This window comes from Halictus rubicundus, chromosome 13 (assembly GCF_050948215.1).
Source record: "Halictus rubicundus isolate RS-2024b chromosome 13, iyHalRubi1_principal, whole genome shotgun sequence".
Lineage (NCBI taxonomy): Eukaryota > Metazoa > Arthropoda > Insecta > Hymenoptera > Halictidae > Halictus > Halictus rubicundus.
In genome coordinates, this window is record NC_135161.1 from 9,812,505 (window position 1) to 9,831,269 (window position 18,765).

At 45.2% G+C, this 18,765-nt stretch overlaps 1 protein-coding gene and 1 long non-coding RNA gene across 11 annotated transcripts in view; one reads left to right on the plus strand and one right to left on the minus strand.

Moving 5' to 3' along the window:
- LOC143360337 (protein turtle) overlaps nt 1-10,121 on the plus strand; it is a 315,901-nt gene extending 305,780 nt beyond the window's left edge. For 8 of the 10 annotated variants that reach the window (XM_076799066.1, XM_076799063.1, XM_076799068.1 and 5 more), the window contains one exon: nt 7,363-10,121. In XM_076799066.1, coding sequence (XP_076655181.1) covers nt 7,363-8,584 — 1,222 coding nt within the window. In that variant the 3' untranslated portion in view covers nt 8,585-10,121. Of the gene's footprint in view, nt 1-725; nt 980-7,362 lie in introns of all 10 variants that reach the window. The other 2 variants (XM_076799071.1, XM_076799072.1) reach the window with 1 other exon arrangement.
- Nucleotides 10,122-10,373: 252 nt separating this feature from the next.
- LOC143360341 (uncharacterized) lies at nt 10,374-15,726 on the minus strand. Its single transcript, XR_013083253.1, has 2 exons — nt 10,633-15,726; nt 10,374-10,602 (listed from the first exon to the last, which is right to left on the minus strand). It is a non-coding gene; the product is annotated as an uncharacterized LOC143360341 (long non-coding RNA).
- Nucleotides 15,727-18,765: the final 3,039 nt, after the last annotated feature.

The window sequence follows — 18,765 nt, forward strand, 5'->3', positions numbered from 1 at the left end:
TTCGGATAGTCGAGGCTCTACTGCGTTACACAGAATGACATTCAAACCGTTAGTAACACAAGATCTATCTTTAATTACACACTTCCTTGGGATATATCTTGCAATATAGTTTTGCCCCATCTGAGCAACGAAGAGGGTTGAGCTTGAGTTCGGGGTGCGAACACGATCCTGATCGAGCCTCGACGATCTACATATAATATATGATCGAGGATCGCGGTCAGAGCAAGGATCAGAAGAGAGCCAACGCGAGAGCTAGAGAAATCGGGGACCGAGAGGTCACGGAGAGAAAGAACGCTTGCCCATCGAAGCGGAGATTAATTAATACACTAGATAGAGGTAGATGAAGAGCGAAAAAAAAAAGAATAGAATTCTTCTTTCTCTCCCGGACACCTCTCTCTCTCCAGTCTCGAGATTTGTGTGAGGGAACGAGCGCCGTTGACGAGAAAGCAAACGAGCCTAAAGAGGAAAAAAGCGGCACTAGAGAAAACGAGACACCGTCTAGAACGGAAAATCTAAAGAGACACACAGTGTATGCACGACCGTGTGATAGAAGAGAACGGAGCAAAAGATTAACGGAAAGAACGAAGGAGCTTTTAGAGACGAACGGAGAGCCGAAAAGCGAAACAAACAAACAAACAAACAAACAATAAAAAAAAAAATAACAAACAGAAAGGAAGAACCACGTGGGCGTCTCTTGTCCTCCTCTCTCTCTGTGTTTTCTGTAGGTCGACAAATCTAAACGCGTGCGGCGAGTCAGTCTCGACGCTGACCCGTTGCAGCCCGTTGAATCCGCAACTACCACCACCACCACCACAACCTCTTCATCAACCACCACTTCCTACGCAAGTTACCACCCCCGCCACTGCCACCTCGGAGCCGGTCCACGAGCTGGCCCCCCCGAACCGTGATCGTGACCATCACGCGCTCCACCTCGATAATCGAGATTACGAGAGCGTGTTTATCATAGAGAGGCGGAACAGTAAGCCTAACCTCCGCTAGCCACATTGAAAAAAGAAACTACCAAGTACTACTACCAATACTACTACTACTACTACTACTACTATTACTACTACTACTACTGCTACTACTACTACTACTACTACTACTACTGCTACTACTTTACTGCTACTACCATCACTACTACGTACCCAAGACAACGGTTGCTCCCGAGACCACGAAAAGAATAAGATCTCTCGTCGAATTACATGTATGTGTTTTATTAAGTGTGTGTATTACGAGAACACCATGATTCAGTCGATCAACGATCCGAGGATCTGTTTAGTGACGTTATGTCGTTGATCGATCGAGCTAATCCGACACCTGCCAATACTACTGGGACGATTCTATCGAAGTTGCCAGTGTTACTGCTAACTGCTACCACACTGCTACCTTAACATACCTACTTTTACTTAACTTACTTACGGTACGGGTACTACCACAAGAACAACTGCTACTAGTACAACAACTACCGCTACCAAGTACTGTCATCAACAGTCTACTGTTTTACCACCTACCTACCTACCTACTGTGCGAGACAACAGCTCTGCAATGTGTACCTGCTAGGACCTACTAATCTACCACTACCATCTACTACTACTATCTACTACTTAGGATGATTGTCATGACTGTAGATGAGATCAGCAGTACAGGCAATACAGCTAGGAGTCACACTAGTAACATCCAGTCAGTACCCTATATACCTTCGTTCGGCGGACTTAGGGAGTACATAGATAAGAGTGTAATCGAGGCAAGACGGTAGATGTGTTCCCGTAGTTGATCCAACGATCGTTTCGTGTCGAGACTGTCTATATGCTTTCGGACGACGCGGCTGCCGGGACCGATCGCTCAGGGCTGGATGCGATTCTTGTCCATGGGGGAACTCTGTCCATGGGAAATTCGATTTTTCAGGATGGTACGGAGATTGCTCGATTTTTCCTTTTGCTTGGGATTGAGGAAATCGAGGTTTTGTATTTGGTCGAGCCAACAAACCCTTTCGAATTGCAATTAACCCATTGCACTAAAAGCCATTTTAACTCTAAAACGGAACATTTCTTCCGACCTAGAATATTTCCCTTCTATATGTATTTTTTCATGCTATTCATACGAAAATGGTGCAATTTACTCGTAGAGTACTGAAATGTTTAGTAATTTGTTAAATACAAACAAATTTAATAGTGTAAAAAATATTTTGAATAATGATACAACAATTTTTAGTGGCGCCTTACAGTAGCCATTCGAGTGCTAAGGGTTAATATGCTCAGATTTACCCAAAATTTCATTGAAAAAGACCTAGTAGTTCTCTCCAGATCAAAAGAAAAAGAATATTGAACGAGCACTCAAAGTTTTCGACGTATCGCAGCACTCAGGGGCATATTACCGTGATTGCAATAAACGCATGAAATTCTACGTGAAAAACGGAGTAAATGATGTCTAGTAAGTTTTTCGATGCGAGGCCTCACCACCGAGATAATTAACTTTAAAGAGGCAGTGATCGCTCGACGTGTCTGATCATGGCTGGCCGTATCTACTGCGGCGCTCGGCGCGCGCGTAAGGTGCACATTCGAAGCCGATTATTTCGTTAACGAAGCTTCGTATGAGAAAGTGTTACTCTACATTTTCGACGCAGTTTTTCATGCAGAATTTTTCCATCGTATCGATTGTATCGTCAGCGACGCGATACCGCTCGTATCGTTCGATTTTGTTTCAACTTCAGCTATTCGGAACGAAAGTTAATCTACCGAAAGGTGGAATCGATTTCTCTCGCATCCTGGAGTATTTAGGAGAGTAGTACTGCCTTGCAACTCGAATGATATGTTTAATATAAATAATTTGATTGTCCGAATGATTATCCAGCCCTGTATCCACGCAGACGCGTCGCTCCCTAGAGAAAAACACGTTCTGCTTCTTTTGCGCAAAAATTGCTCGGGGTTTGGCGAACGAGGCTACACGGAGTCGTTGCATAGCGCATTAATTAATCAAGAAAATGGAAAAAAAGAGAAAAACAATGAATACCTACACCGGTCGTCCGATATATCATTTTTCACGATCGACGTGTTCATTCTCGATCTCGCCTCGACCATGCAGCATTCATATATCTATATCTATCTATATATATAATCGTATATCATAGTTCACCACTTTTATTCGTTCACCTCATTGATTATTTTACGATTATGTGTTCGTTATCGTTTTTACTTTAATATATTTTCAATCTGCCAGTCGCATATATATATACATATTCTGCGCATATCACACTGTTACCGAATCAGCCTACTTTCTTTCATACATCCCCTGGTTCTATCATTCTCGTCTTCACCCACACTCGCTCGTTTCTTGTCGACTCCACCTCGCATCACCGAAATCACTGTCGCTCTCACCGATCACCATAGCAAAACAGAAAATAAATTATAAAATAAATCTAGCAGCGGGTCGACGACTTCGTTCGATCCCATTCAACATAATTTTTATGTCTGACAATATGTCACGAAACCGGACTGCGGATCTCTGCCTGCTTGCACGGGACACACGGTCTTTGGTGAAATCTAAGGAAAATGTTATATTTGTTTAATCCAGTAGAGATCAAAGAAAAATTTTTAAAAATCTACAGTCTAGCGATCACGCTCGTCGTGAATTAATTAATCAATTGGCTTAGGAAAATTGTAACGAACTGTCGACCTGCTTTCAAGTCAATTCTGCTCGTATATTCAAGTTCTCTCTATGAGTTTCGCGCAAAATTTCTCTACCAGTAGATGCACCGTAATCGAAGTACCACTTGTTCTCGAGAACTCATATTCGGTAGTTTGCTTCGTTTCTTTAAAGATTATATACTTCGGGCCGATCCTGGCGAACAAAGACCACCTAAGCCATAAACACAACTTCCGAACGAAATTAACCAAACAGAAGCTTCATTGAAAATCAGATTTTTCTCAATTTCTTTGCTATCGAGTTTCGCTGGAATCGGCCCAGCTGTTTATTCTCACCTTTAACCCTTTCTCTCTCTCTCTCTCTCTCTCTATTTCTCTTCAAGTTACGAATCTCGATATCACACGAAAAGTGCGAACGAGACGCGAGTTCGTTTTTCAATCTTCTCTTCTCTCTCTCTCTCTCTCTCTCTCTCTCTCTCTCTCTCTCTCTCTCTCTCTCTCTCGTTCTATCTCTCTCTCTCTCTCTCTCTCTCTCTCTCTCTCTATCTATCTATCTATCTATCTCTCTATCTCTCTCTCACGTAGCATGTCACACTTGACCGAGCATGCCCAAAGAGAAACCAGCAATCGAACTATATAATCCTAACAGATGATTCACCAACAAACAAACCAAAAAAAAAACAGAAAATACGAAAAAATAAAAGAGAAAAGACAAAAAAAAAGAAAGAACATATTAAAGAATGAAAGACAATCGACAATTTAACCGAAACTGTTTGTATTCTTTTCCTCTTTTCCAGTCTATCGATTTTAGACGAGCCGTAAAAAGACGCGATCGCATTCGAACACTCGGACATAAGCAAACCGAAAAAGCAATAGGTAAGCCGCTCTCACTGCGGCTCTACCCTCCCCCTGACAATCTATACTGCATCCAGAAAACACACACGACTGTCATTTGTTATATTTATTCATGTTTTTTGAACGTTTTTACCAACGACGGTCGTCGCTGTGCGAGTTGCTCGATCCCTGCGATCCCCACGACCGGCGAGCGTTTATTTCTTATTTCGATGTGCTTCGACTCTCCTCTATCTCTCCACCCTGACCCACCCCCCCCCCAAAACCTCTTAAAAACTACCTGTGACCATTTTGTATATTTCATTAACGGTGTCGTGCAACTGGCGGGACGATCTTCCCGTTCAAACATTTTTCCTTCCCCCATAAACCCATGTACAGTTCGAAAAATTCAACTCGATCAACTTGAATATACAAATTTGAATAGAAACAAAATTTTTCGCATGATGGGAACAAATGTGTAACAAAAAAACTGCATTCGATTCGAAAGGATTCTCCTGAAGGTCATGTTTCTCCAGATTCCAAGGTCAAATGAAGAATATTATTAGTAAGACTAGTCAATTTTTTCAGATGGTAAATTGATCTTAGCCTCAGTTATTCTGTCTACTAGACAATAAAAAACCAATGATAAATTTTTGACCAATTCACCAAATAAATGCTTTCCTTTAACATTTTTCCTATCATCGCAAAAACAAACAACATATTCAAGATAATCAAGTTCCATTATTCCCCCTGTACATTTTCTTTGTACATATTGTACACACAATTAATATGCCCACACGTGCACACATTGATTTGCCAAAGGTTTCAGTGAAGAAGTCTCTGATCAAAAGAAAATTAACATTTAACGTTTCCGATGTTTCACAGCACTCGTGGTCATATTACTGTGATTGCAAGAAACGCATGAGATTCTGCGTGAAAAACTGAACAAATAATGTCTAGTAAGTTTTTTTATACGAGGCCTCATTACCGAGATAATTGACTTTGAAGATGCATTGTGCGCTCGACGCGTCTGACCATGGCTGACCGTATCTACTGCAGCTCGCGGCACACGTCAGGTGCCTATTCAAAGCTAATTATCTCGATAACGAGGCGTCGTATGAAAAAATGTTATTCTACATTTTCGACGCAGTTTTTCACGGAGAATTTTTCTGTCCCATTGATCGTCTCGCTAGCGACACGATACGCTCGTATCGTTCGATTTTGTGATCTTGTTCTTCGTATTGTTTAGCCGTTCGAGTACTCGGCATTCTTTTCTTGTTTTATATTTTCCTCGCGTTTTTGTTCGATCGTTTATGTTTGTGTCCTCCATTTTGGGGAACGACGTCCGCGCGTGTTCGAACGAGAGAAGGGTCCACGAGACTGGTGAACTGAAAAAAAAAAATAGAAAAAAAAAAGAAACGTTCAATATATCTATTTGCTCCCTAAACACCACCGCCTAGAAGTAACGTTCGGTTATTTAGCGTTATATTTCTTATCATTATCGCCACGATATTGTTTTTTGTGAATGTAATCGTTGTGTTACAACATTCTCTCTCCCCCATCTTTCCTTGCTGCCGGACCCGAAGGAGGAGAAAAGGTGACGAGTTTCGGAGCACCTAAATCCACGATTGCTATCACTAAATAATAATCAAATGAACCAAAAAAAAGACAAAATATTGGGCAGAAAAGATCTTTACAGACACCACAAAAAAAAAAGAAAAAATAATTGCAAGAAAAAAAAAGAAAAGCAAAAAAAATAAGAGAAAGATCCAGTCACTGGCAACGCCCACCCACCCACAACCCACGTCACGCCCGACCACTCGTGCACCGGAATGTGCATGCGCATGCATTTCCCCTGCCTGCATCCGTTTATTCGTTATTACATATATATATATTACGTATATACGTACACGTATATTGAACCTGAAGAGATATTTTTATATCTTGTACGTTCAATTTGTACGTCTTCTGCCTTACGTTCCAATTGTTTTTAACTAGCCTCCTTGTGTTTCCTTTAATTTTGTTCGTGGTTAACGTTGCGTGTCTTTTTTACGTCGTTGTTGCACGTTCTTGCTGTACGGCGGTCTGTCAACATCGTCGGAAGAGCTTCGAATAAAACATTAAAAATTATTGTGAAAGAAAAACCTTTCTCGCTTGGTGCATCGTTGTCCCGCTAATGGGGTCGAAGGAAATTGCTTCACCATCGTAAAAATGCCAGCTGTGCTGTTTTCTGAGAAGAATACCCAGTGCTGGACAAAATTATAAGTTGTTTTTTGGAACAGAATCAATAGAAATTAAACAGCAAATTTTATTCTCGATTGACAAAATAAAATACTTCCCGAAGAATCTACATAGCAGTGAGCTCCAACGTCAATTATCACTTTGTGTTCACTATAGTGCTCATTGCTGTGTTCTACTGCAACATATTCTCTTGGGATTTTGATATTAGCACAAGCTTCAAGAATACAAAATTTTGTTGAGTGTAACTCAATTTAACTCGTTCTTCCTACAACTATAGGAAAATCTTTTATCACGACCCACTTCTTCGTGTTCTTTTACACACATTTGCAAAAGAAAGAATAGCTCCAAATCAGTAAAAGAGGAGTAAACAAATTCGATCTATAACTCTACAAATTAAATTCCTTATAAAGTTCCATTATGATCAGAGTTCCAAGTATCTTCCCCCGAAGAACACGCCATGAAATAGATATCTATCGTGCTCGAAATGGAAGCCAGATAAAATGATCAAAGTCCTAGAAGAAGCAATTTGAGTTCGACTCCTTTCGAGGGGACCCAAGCCAACCTCATCCGACCAACTTGACAGTTCGCCGACCTGCGACCCACCACCGCAACGACCGTTCTAACGCTCTCTCTGTCCTACCCATAGACCTAGAAAAAGCCGAGTACCAGGTCTAAATCTGCTGCGTGAGATCCTAACCCCGGACACGCCGGACTCGTGCCGGGGTCGTCCGTTGGGTAAGATCTCTCGCGCGGCTGATGGCCGGTTCGTCGTGGCGGATTCTGTGCTGAGCTCGGCGAACAACAGCATCCTGGACGCATCGAGCAGCGACGACGGTGGTTTCCTGCCGAAACAGCGGCTGAAGTCCTCGTGGCGTCGGCCGTTAGTCGGCACCAGTCAGCTGAGCCTCCGTTCCGACGGTAGCGGGGTGTCCATCAACGGAGGGCTACCGTCGATGCTGCACAATCATCATCACCATCACGGTACAGTGAACTCGCTGGCAAGGATCGCGCCAGCGATCTGCACGATCTCGTCGCCCAGGTTCCTGGCGAGTTCACCGAGCGGTCCCCAAGTGCCCTGGACACCTTTGTACTTCAGCGATCTTAGCTCCGTTCGTCAACCGTCATCGGGGGAGCGGTCTTTCCCGACGCCGCCCGATTATCTTCAACTGAGGTCGATGCATCAAAGGTACAGCCAGGAGCTGCCCTCGCTGAAGGCCATCCACGCGGAGTCCAGGAGGTTTGTCCCGGTGCAGCCCCTGGCAACCTCCTCGCCCCCGCAGCCTGCAGGTAGGCCGAGGGCGAGGCTGCCCCCTAGACACGCGAGGCACGCGAGGTCCGCCCCCGAGCTGGCCGCATCACCAGACCTCGAGACTTCACCGGAGAGCAGGTCCAGTAGCTCTGGTTTCGGCTCGAAGAACACCTCCCAGCAGAACCAGAGCTCCAGAAGTGGGAGTACCGTTGCCGAATGGAGACCGCCCCCCTATAGGCCACCCCCACCGCCGCTGGTTGGCCGTTGGCTGGAGCTGCAGGATCAGGCGAAGCTCGCGGGCCACGTAAGCCACACCCACATCCAGAACGCGGTCGACGCCGGCAGCGTCGACGGCCACTACGAGTTCGACCCCGTCTCGTGCACGCCCACGCCCACCTCGGCGTCCACGCCCACCAGGGAGGAGCGACCGCCCGTTCACCAGATCCACACGATACACGTGCCGCATATCCATCAGGTTCACACGGTGCATCATCAACCGGCCAGATACACCAGGGACAACATCGAGGCCAGGGTGCAGGCGATGAAGGCCGAGTTCCATCAGTTCAGGCAACGCCAGGCTAGGCGCAGGCAGAGCGCTCATTTGGAGAGCGCCTGCTGACGCCAGTGGTCCCAGGATGGTGGAGGCAGAGTGTCCTTCTCGAGAGGACATCGGGGTCCGATCAGACCCGCCAGATTTCCGATTAGAGGACAGAATAGTCGACACCTGGGGAGATCGGTCGAGAACGTGGCTCAACGAGCGGAGCAGAGGCAGTATCGTGGGAAGCAGAGTTTTCGAGATCAACCGGAGACCAACAACAACCGTTCGAGCACAACGAGGATCGTCAACTTCAAGTCAATTCATCTGCCCGAGGCAACTGTTGCGACCGCAGGATACGGCAGTCTTCGCTCGTCCTTGGGACGAGCCATGTAGCAGGAAGAGGACATTCCAGACAGAAGCAGACAGAGATGAAGACGAGATTGAGACAAGATTGAGACATAGCTGGAGATAAGAATAAGATTGAAGACAGAGAGTCGATGACAGAATTGAGGAGGTAGAGTAAGAGGATCGATGGAGATTCTTCAAGGATCGAGCAACGAACGTGGAAGGGTTTATTCTGTGATCGTTGCTGGTCCCTCGAGCACCGACCACGCCTAAGTCCAGTCAGGACTAGTTTCGAGGATACTATGAGAAGGAAGCTAGGAGGTTCAAGGATGGAAGAGGATCGAGCACCGTTCGCAGGGGAACCGTGTGCAAGTCACTCCCAAAGAAACTGTACCGTGCTCCGTGACCCTTTCGAAGCGGGAGACCGACAGTTAAGATTAACCTACACATTAACTTACGCATTAAGTGATAATTAACAGGAGAACACGAATGAAGCAGAAGGGGAATGCTGCTGCTGAAGCAAAACATACAGCCACACCTTCACACCAGACGAAGATGATCGAGTATACAAGGAGACACGTTACATACTAAACACGTTATACACACGTTCGATAGACACGAGACAAAGCTAAGAAAAAAAAGCATAATAAAAATAAACCAGAAGTAAGAATTAAGTAATTATATCGAATGAGCGATTAATGGACTCGTGAAACGTGATATTAGGCCGAAGCTTGCCTCGAGATTGCTTAAGGACTCATTCATACTGCACTGCCTGTTTAGGGTTTCGCTAGCGACCCAACATATTATCGGCACAATAATTTTTCTTAAGCAACGTAAAAACGAGAAAATAAAAAAAGATAAGGTAACGAACGAATAAACAGAGAGGAGGAAATTAAACACACAGCGACACATATACATACACACAAGCGAACACACACACACACACACACACAGCAAGTAATTAAAATCGTAGGCGCGCGCGCGCGCGCCCGCTACGAGGCTCGCGTACACGCGCGTGCACGCCTCGCGCGCGCGATTATCTCGAAAAGAAACCGCTCGCCGTCTGTTTTCTGCGCGTGGATCGCGTGACAATTAATATATAAAACGTCGGGCCTCTTTCGCTCGGAACGAACGCAATTCGGGATCGCGACACACCAATCTACACATACACGAGCACACACGAACCGTACACAGCCATACGCAGACAAACACACGAATCCTCGAGAAGAACTGCCAACAATGATCGACGAAATGGAGAAAGAGAGAAAGAGAGGAGACAACGTCGATCCATCGTCGTCGTCGTCGTCGTCGTCGTCGTCGATCGTCGTAGATCGTCGTAGATCGAACTCGCGGGGAGCTGAAGAGGCCCTAATTCTTCGAGAGACACGCGAAGGCAGCGTTTCGGCGATCACTTTGATTATCGAGTCGTATGTTTGACGATGTAGCCATAGGTTTGAAGACGACATACAAGAGAGGGACAGTAATTTTTGTGTGTGTGTGTGTGAGAGAGAGAGAGAGAGAGAGAGAGAGAGAGAGAGAGAGAGAAAGAGAGAGAGATATGTTGTAGAAGATTGTTGAAGCACGCGATACACGCGCATACAACAAGCTTTTGGGGACAGGTGCACCACCCCGGATTAGTGCGACGACCATGATTTTGATTCAAGGGGATTTCGGGTTTGGAGGGATTTGAGGTTGTTTGGAGTTGTTGTGAGTAGAGTCAGGGTGTTTGAGTAAAATGGGAATGTTCCGAGGGCCTCGATGCAAAATAAGAATTTTCTCTTCACGCGAATTGAGATTGAAGAAGTTTATTGTTGTTTGACCGAGTGTGCCCTTGACGAATCCAGCATAATCAGACTGAGAATCTTTGTGCGAAATAAAGATTCTCACTTGTCTGACTACAAACGGCAGGAACCACTTAAAAATGTCTCGCTGTCGCTTCTAAAATCGTTGTCACCGAGAACACTTGTTTTCAGGAATTTTCAAAAATTGTACAATCCATTGAGAAATTCTCGACCGTTGAAGTTCAATCTTTGATTTCAAAGTACAGTGCGGTGCAATTTACTATCCGGCGATTGCTATGACCGCAACAAACTCCTCCCGGAAAATGCATCCGGAAATGCACTTCCTCGCGAAAATACATTTCTGGTAGTCGCAGGGGTGTTGCACTCGGACTCCCCAGGGATCGTATCGTATCGATTCACCTCGAGTCGAGGTCGAAGCCCGTGGCCGGGCCCGAGAGCGTCGTCGCGATGGTGAAACACGGGCTAATAATCGCGATCGCGCGCGCGCGCACGCACGCACGCACGCACGCACGGAACGAGAACGCGACCTAACCCTGAACAATGGGGCCGCGTCCCCGATTTGTAAAAATAAAAGAGCGAAGAAAAAGATAAATAAATAAACACCCGATGTTCCCTCGGGAGACCCATCCCTCGATCAACTAGCCACACGACCTTGGATATCCAGATTCCTGCGTTCGATGACGACAAGAAAACGATCGGGCACGCTCTCGGACCCGATTCTCCACGCTCGCGGATCGCCACCCGCCCTCGACGTGTCTCCGCGTCGTTTCACTTTGTTTTTATAGTACAAACACTTATTTATATACGTACGTAATTATACATACATTATATTATATAAAAAAAAAGAGTATTAGCAAGGGTCCTACTCACGATTCAACTATAACGGAGACTCGCGCCGCCGAGAGCCGAGAGAGAGAGAGAGAGAGAAAGAAACAAAACGAGAAAAGAGATTTAGAAAAAGAGAGAGAGTGTGTGTGTGTAAGAGAGAGAGAGAGAGAGAGAGAGAGAGAGAGAGAGAGAGAGATCAGCCAAAAAGCTCTCTCGCATTCTAGAAAAGAAAAAAATCGTATTCCGCTCGTTCGAAAGTGAGCGGAGCAGTCTTGGCGTGCGTGGGTTTGCAAACAGAAGCACGAGAGGGGGAGAGAGCATGAGAGAGAGAGAGAGAGAGAGAGAGAGAGAATGAAAGTGAGAGAGAGATTAGACGAACGAGACGAGCGAGAGCGAGGAAGAATGCACGCGCGCGTGTCTACCGAGGAAATCGTTTATGTCGTTCTAAAATGATTGAAAGAGAGAGAGAGAGAGAGAGAGAATGTGCGCGAGAACACAGAATGAATCGCGGAACAAAGGTCCCAGGAGGATGCTAGATAAACAGAGAAACTAAAAAAAAGCAAACGGAGGTAACGCGAAAGAGTACCAATATTCTAAAGTAATTCTAACGGTTGACTTAATAATTTGATAATTAATTGATATTGTAAATCGTAAACGACCGTAGCGTGTAGCGTATTAATCAACGAGAACGACGAACGCGGCGACGATTCACTCCATTACGTTAATTACGTATTGCCCGGGATTTCGAGAGGAAAACAGAACGAGAGAGTATGAGAAAGAGAGAAAGAGCGAGAGAGAGAGAGAGAGAGAGAGAAAGAGTACGAGAGATATTGAGAGAGGGGCCGGCGCGCGATCGTGCCACGCAGAATCGCGTTTCGATCGGTCGTCGCCGATTGTATCATAGTAAAGAGCGTTCCACACGACGCCCCGATCTTCATATATATATATATATATATATATATATATATATATATATATATACATATATTATATATAATATTGCGTGCACGATCTCCGCGATTACGTCGACGAGCGTCGTCGAAGATCGTCATCGAAGCTCCTCATAGAAAATCGTTATCGGAAATCGTTATCGAAGCTCGTGATCCGAGGCTCGTCATTGTTCATCGCGTTCGATATCACGGGGGAGCGGATGATCGAGGAACATTTTTGTACGATCGGTAACTCTTACGAACCACGTTTCCTCCCCCCGCCACCAGAGTTTCGAGGATCGACGAGATCGACGACGACTATCGCCCGCAGAAACGCGTCGACTCGCCACCGAGGAAACCGGGCTCGATTTTTTCCCCGATTTTCCCCGATTCTTCTCGGCCCCTCGGGAGGAGAAACCAACCAATCGACGTAGGCATATAAGTAACGTGTAGATATATCATAGTTAGATACAACGATCTCATGAGAACGCGCGGAGAAAGGAAGAGAGAGAGAGAGAAAGAGAGAGAGAGTGCGTGAACACGATCGCTCGGATCGGTTGTCGCTTCGAGGATCGGGCGTGATTCGAAAGTGTTTTTCGAGAGTGTCTGACTGTGTATGTCCATGTGTGCGTACGTGTGTGTGCGCGTGTGTATGTGTGAGATTAGAGTAATATTATATATGTGTATACAGAGATCGAGGCGAAGGATTCGATCCGGAGCGAGAGGGAGAAAGAAAGAAAAGTAAAAGAGAGAGAGAGAGAGAGAGAGAGAGAGAGAGAGAGATTGGACACTGGTTCCGCGCGATCGCGTGTTATGAATAATATGGTTGAATCGTGAATTCGTTCGTGTAACGTTCGTCATCAACAATCATTACCGATAACTTCGTTTCACGTCGTCTATTCCTTTCGTTCCGCAAATGGCCTTTTTCTTCTTCTTCTTCTTCTTCTTCTTCTTCTTCTTCTTCTTCTTCTTCTTCTTCATCATCATCTTATTCTTCTTCGAACTGTATTTCAAACCTCGTCCAACCACTCCAAACCTTTTCATCCCCATCTTCTTTTTTTCTGTTTCAATTCGAGTTTACGTATTTTCTAGAAAGGTTCGATCGTCGGTTTATTTTGCGTTCGCGATATACACAGATACAGGTATACGTGCATGTGCATGTACACCTTAGTAGATTTTGTTTCGAGTTCGAGCGGGGACACCGAAGACACCGCCGGATGGACACGGATGAAGTTAATTTAGGTATTCGCTGTTTACGTACCTGAAAGCCATCCTAGGCATAGCGTATCTCACGAGAAGAATGGAAATTCTCATCCGTCGGAGAGAGAGAGAGAGAAAGAGAGAGAGAGAGCGGGACACGAGTAGCAGGACTCGTGGCGCGGCTTCGAATCGAGCGAACGATCGACCAGGGATCGAGAGAGGGGATCGATCGGCTCGCCGTTTTTACGTTTCAACGGTCACGGGATTTTTGGTTTCGTCCGAGCGTATGGTTGGGGGTTACCAGTTGCCGTCGCGATCGCAGACGCGTACGAGTCGGTTTGGAACGGTTTGGTACGGTTTGACACGGTTTGAAACGATAATCTACTCTAGGATGCCTTTGCGAGCCTTTCGGAAAAGAAATCGGTCAAAATATCGGGAAATCCAATGCACACAGTGTTGAATAGTGTCAAAGACAATGGGAGATTCCAGTTTTGCTTGTCTACGTAATTTACAGTTGCTTCGGAGATCGTGAAAATTCGCGTCAAACAACGTCAAACGTGATGGATCGTCGGGTAATTGCCGTTACGCGGCCCGGTACTGTCGTCCTCTACTTCCCAGAGAAAACTTACTGTTGCTTCGGAGACAGAAATCGTCAAACAGCATCTTTGTCAAACAACTTCAAACACAATAGACCGTCAAATTGATCCTATCACGCGCCACGGGATTCTTTAGAGCAGAAGCTCACAATCGCTTTTGGAACAGGAAATATTGTAGGAATTCATGCATATCTGTGACAAACAATGTCAAACACAATAAATAAAGAAACTGTGATGTTAGCACCGCGTTTCTTTAACAAGAAAGCTCACAAACGCTTTTCAAACCGGAAATCGCAAAAAGTTGATGCGTCTGTGTCAAACACCGTCAAACAGGGATAGATCGTCGTATCACGAACCGCGTCAAACGACAAAACAACGTCGGCTAGTTAACAACTAGGCATCCGCACGCATCACACGCGTACACACACTCGCGCGCGCGCATGCGCAACAGTAACGTTCTTCTGTACCGTCTCTATCTCCCACTATTTTCTCGCTTGTCGTCCCCCACTTTTCGTCCTGTACGCGCGACACGAACAAAAGACGAGACGAAAGAGAAGGATAGAGTGAGATCGAAGGTCGGAGTGAGTGCGAACGAGACGAAGAGAGATAGAGAGAGAAAGAGAGTGAGAGGCGCGTTTTTCGTTTGTAGATCGCGAGTGCTCGCTTATCCATCCTCCATTTTTCACCGTTTTATTGATCGACCTATGCTTCTCTCGCGAAACCTCTCCCCCCACCCCTACCCCTCACCCCCACGAGAACAATTTCATGAAGTACTAACCTAGGACAAATTGTAGACAATTTATTATCAAATAAAATGGAAAAATAAAGCGAAATTTGAAAGGAAACAAGGAGAGAGTGTCTGTCTCTGTTGTACAATGGGGTTGCAATTTTGTGGCGTGGGTGACGGGCGAAGAGCGCCCGTTTTGCCCCCAGGGGCACCGTCTCGGGGCCAACCGTGTTACAGAGAAATATATGGAAAATTAGAGGATTCTTGCGCTCGACCTACCAGGAACGCCCCGAGTAGGCGTGGCTTCGCGGCTCCCGACGTAGGCGGAGCCCGGGCCAGTTGCCCCACGGGGCAATCCTCGCTCACGCCGCGATCTACGTTCACTCCAGATCCTCTTTAATTATAGTGAAACGTGTGCGATCCGCGGACTCGATTCGATTTGCAAACGATTGATTGCACGAGTATATAAGAGTAGACGTAAAACGTTACGAACAAATTATAAGGACACGTATATATGTACATGTATATGTATATACACGTATATGCACGTCGCACTTGTCCGGTATCGAGCGGAATTCGATTTACGGTCGTAGGGACTGAGAACGAGGCTTGGAAAGCCGTCGCCACACACCTTGCCCGGCTTTTTAAAAACGAACAACTATGATTATATAACTATAATGTATAATATATTATATTACCGTGTATTAATATAATATATTACCGTTAGTACCGTATACATATAAATATATATAATATATACATATACCATAGTTTATAACGTTCAAATTTAATAAATACAAACGTTATTTTAGAACATCTGTCTCCCGTGATATGTCCAGCGACTTGATTTTCAATTCAACCATTTTCGACAGGCCCCCCAATGCTTTTCAGTAGGCCCCTAGAATTTTTCAATGGACCCCAAAGACTTCACCAAGTCAAAATGTTTCCTTAGTCCCGAAACTCTTGCTTGCCAATTTTTCGGAAGCCCTAGTATCTTTTAGTAAGGCCCAAAAAATTTTCCACTAAGCCCAAAAATGTTTTCGTTAGGTCCCACAATTTTTTCTGCAAGTCCTAATTAATTTTAGAAAGCCCAAAAATTTTCTCGTACGTCCTGCTATATCTTCCTACGCCCTAGCATCATTTCTGTAGACCCTACAATTCTGTTTCAGGCCCCAATATTTTTCAGAAGGCCCCACAATTTTCTTACAAGTCCCAAAGTATTCTCACCAGATCTGCAATATTTTCCTAAAACCTAGCACAATTTTCCTAGGTCTTACAATTTTTCAGTTGGTCCCAAAAAATTAACGGAGGCTCGAAGCAATGGCCATAGGGCCCAGAAATCACTCGTGTCCCCTACAATGCCTTTTTTAAACCCTAGAATAATTTTCTTCAAGTTTCTTCTAAGTTTCAACGGATTCCAAAAGTTTTCCAAATGCACTATAATTTTTCTGTAGGTCCCAAAACGATCCATAAGGCCCCACAATTTTTCTATAAGCCCCGAAACATTTCCATATCCTCTAGAAATTTTCTGTACACCGCAATCGTAAGCTCTACAACTTTCCACTAGCTGCCACAACTTCACCGCAGGGCCCACGACGTCCCCATCGGTCCCAAAAATGGTAGTTCCCGGACGCACTGCTCTGTCACAGTAAAACAACCATGAACTCGTTCCAAATAGCCAAGAGAAGACACACCATCTGGCGCACGTCGGCCGCGTTCGAGCTTTATCCAGAAATCTGCGAATTTCCGAGAGCTCGGGCAGAAAATTGCTGGGCAAGGCAGCAAGATCAATTAGCGAGCAATGTCGGCTGGCGGTAACGAGGCCAGTGTCTCTGCCTGGGACCGCGTGCGCTGGCACAGCGTGTGCGTCTCTCTGATCGGCAGCGACAAGAAACAAGGAATCTCGGTCTGACCGTAATTCACCGGGAGGCTGCGTGCGGGTCGCTGCTAAACGCGCGAAGAAGGGACGACGTTTGCGCAACGCGTCTACGGCACTGATTACCGAGAATTACCGCAATTTCCATGATTTCCCTCGATGCGAGGCGTCATCGCGAGAAATTGCAGATCCCCTCGCGATAACGCCCGAGCAACGCCTGATCCGCGAACTATGCCGACGGGGGTGGCTTTTCGCAATGACAGACTACAGTTTTCTACCCTCAAATGTAAAATCATAATTTTCCCTCCTCTTCCTCGATTTTTAAACAATCTTTTAGCCTTGCTAACTGAGCCACTCAATTTTCCAAATCGATTAAAAAGCACGATCCACCTATGGGAAAATATGCTTCTGGGAAAGAGGCTGCCTCTCGGCCATTTTGTAACACTTTACTACAAAAAAATTACTATAAGTAGCACAACACATGCTCTTTCCAATAAGGTACTCGTTCAAAAAATAAGCCTACTAACTTTTGCAAAAAAAAAATCCTGAAGTCACATTTTCTTGAGATTGTTGACTCAGAAAGAAGTACCGCGTCGTTTGGAAAATATGCTTCTGGGAAACAGGCTGCCTCTCGGCCATATTGTAACATTTTACTACAAAAAAATTACCATAAGTAGCACAACACATGCTCTTTCCAATAAGGTACTCGTCCAAAAAATAAGCCCATTAACTTTTCCAAAAAAAAAATCCTGAAGTCACATTTTCTTGAGATTGTTGACTTAGGAAAGAGCACAGCATCGTTTGGAAAATCAACTTCTGGGAAAGGGGCCGTCACTAGGCCATTTTGTGACATTTTGGTACAAAGAAATTGCTACAGGTAGTAAAATATATGTGCTTTTACATAAGGCAATTGTTTAATAAAGAAGCCCGCTAACTTCCTCGAAAAAAAAATTCGTAAAGATCCCGCTCCCTTCGTACTATTAGCTTCGCTTCCTGAACGGAAGCTTCTGCGTATGCTTGTCGGACTCGGAGGGATTTCTCGCATGGTTATAGCGTATGGCGGAAGACAATAGAGTCTGGCGACGTTCGTTCACGGAGGATTCATTGGTCGCATGGCAGGTGGACCAGGAACAAGTCGTTCGTTCCCTTGTATGGCTCGTCGATGAAATAATACGGTCGGTATCATTATGCACGCATTTATTTCCAGTGTCCCGGGCACGTCCAATCCTGGATCGTGATCCATGCGAATGGATCCATTATCTCAACAGCGTGACAAGGCTGTGGGCAGTCTGCTAATGCGGCAAGGGACGGATGTGACGTAATCTGAGGTCACCCACGCAAATGGCGCGCGACTCTGCCGACACCGGCGGTTTCGCAGTCTCGTCGACGATCCGTCGACGTTTCGTCGATGGACAGTCAATACCACCGTCAAAAATGGCAGCCCAACCGCCAGTTTGCCTCTTATCCTCCCTAACCTGTTAGCCCTCCTCCCCCCCCCCCAAACATAACCTCCAGACGTTTCGCAATCTTTTGCGCAGCCATTTTGCTCCGGAAACTGACCTGGCGTACTCTGACTTGGCGAATGCGAAATCTTGAAACTGCTCAGTTACTCGGAAAACGTCGGAATTCTTTATGAAAATATGAACATTTTTCAGACCATTTGTTAGTTTAGATTATTTATTCTTGTACGTAATTTTTTGTTTATTTTGGACAGATAATATTTTTACCTAAGTAAAGCATTGAATCGAACGTCGAAAGGAAGATTCGGTGAACTAAATCTCTTTGGAATTCGTGAGACGCAAGGAGATTGAGATAGCAATCACTATAATGTACCTAAATTGACTTACATCAGTTTAATTCCTTATAGAAATTACGAGAGTGCCCACATTCATTGAGGGTTGACACAATTTTCATCGCGATGCAGACACAAATAAATAAATTTACTTTCAGCATACAGGG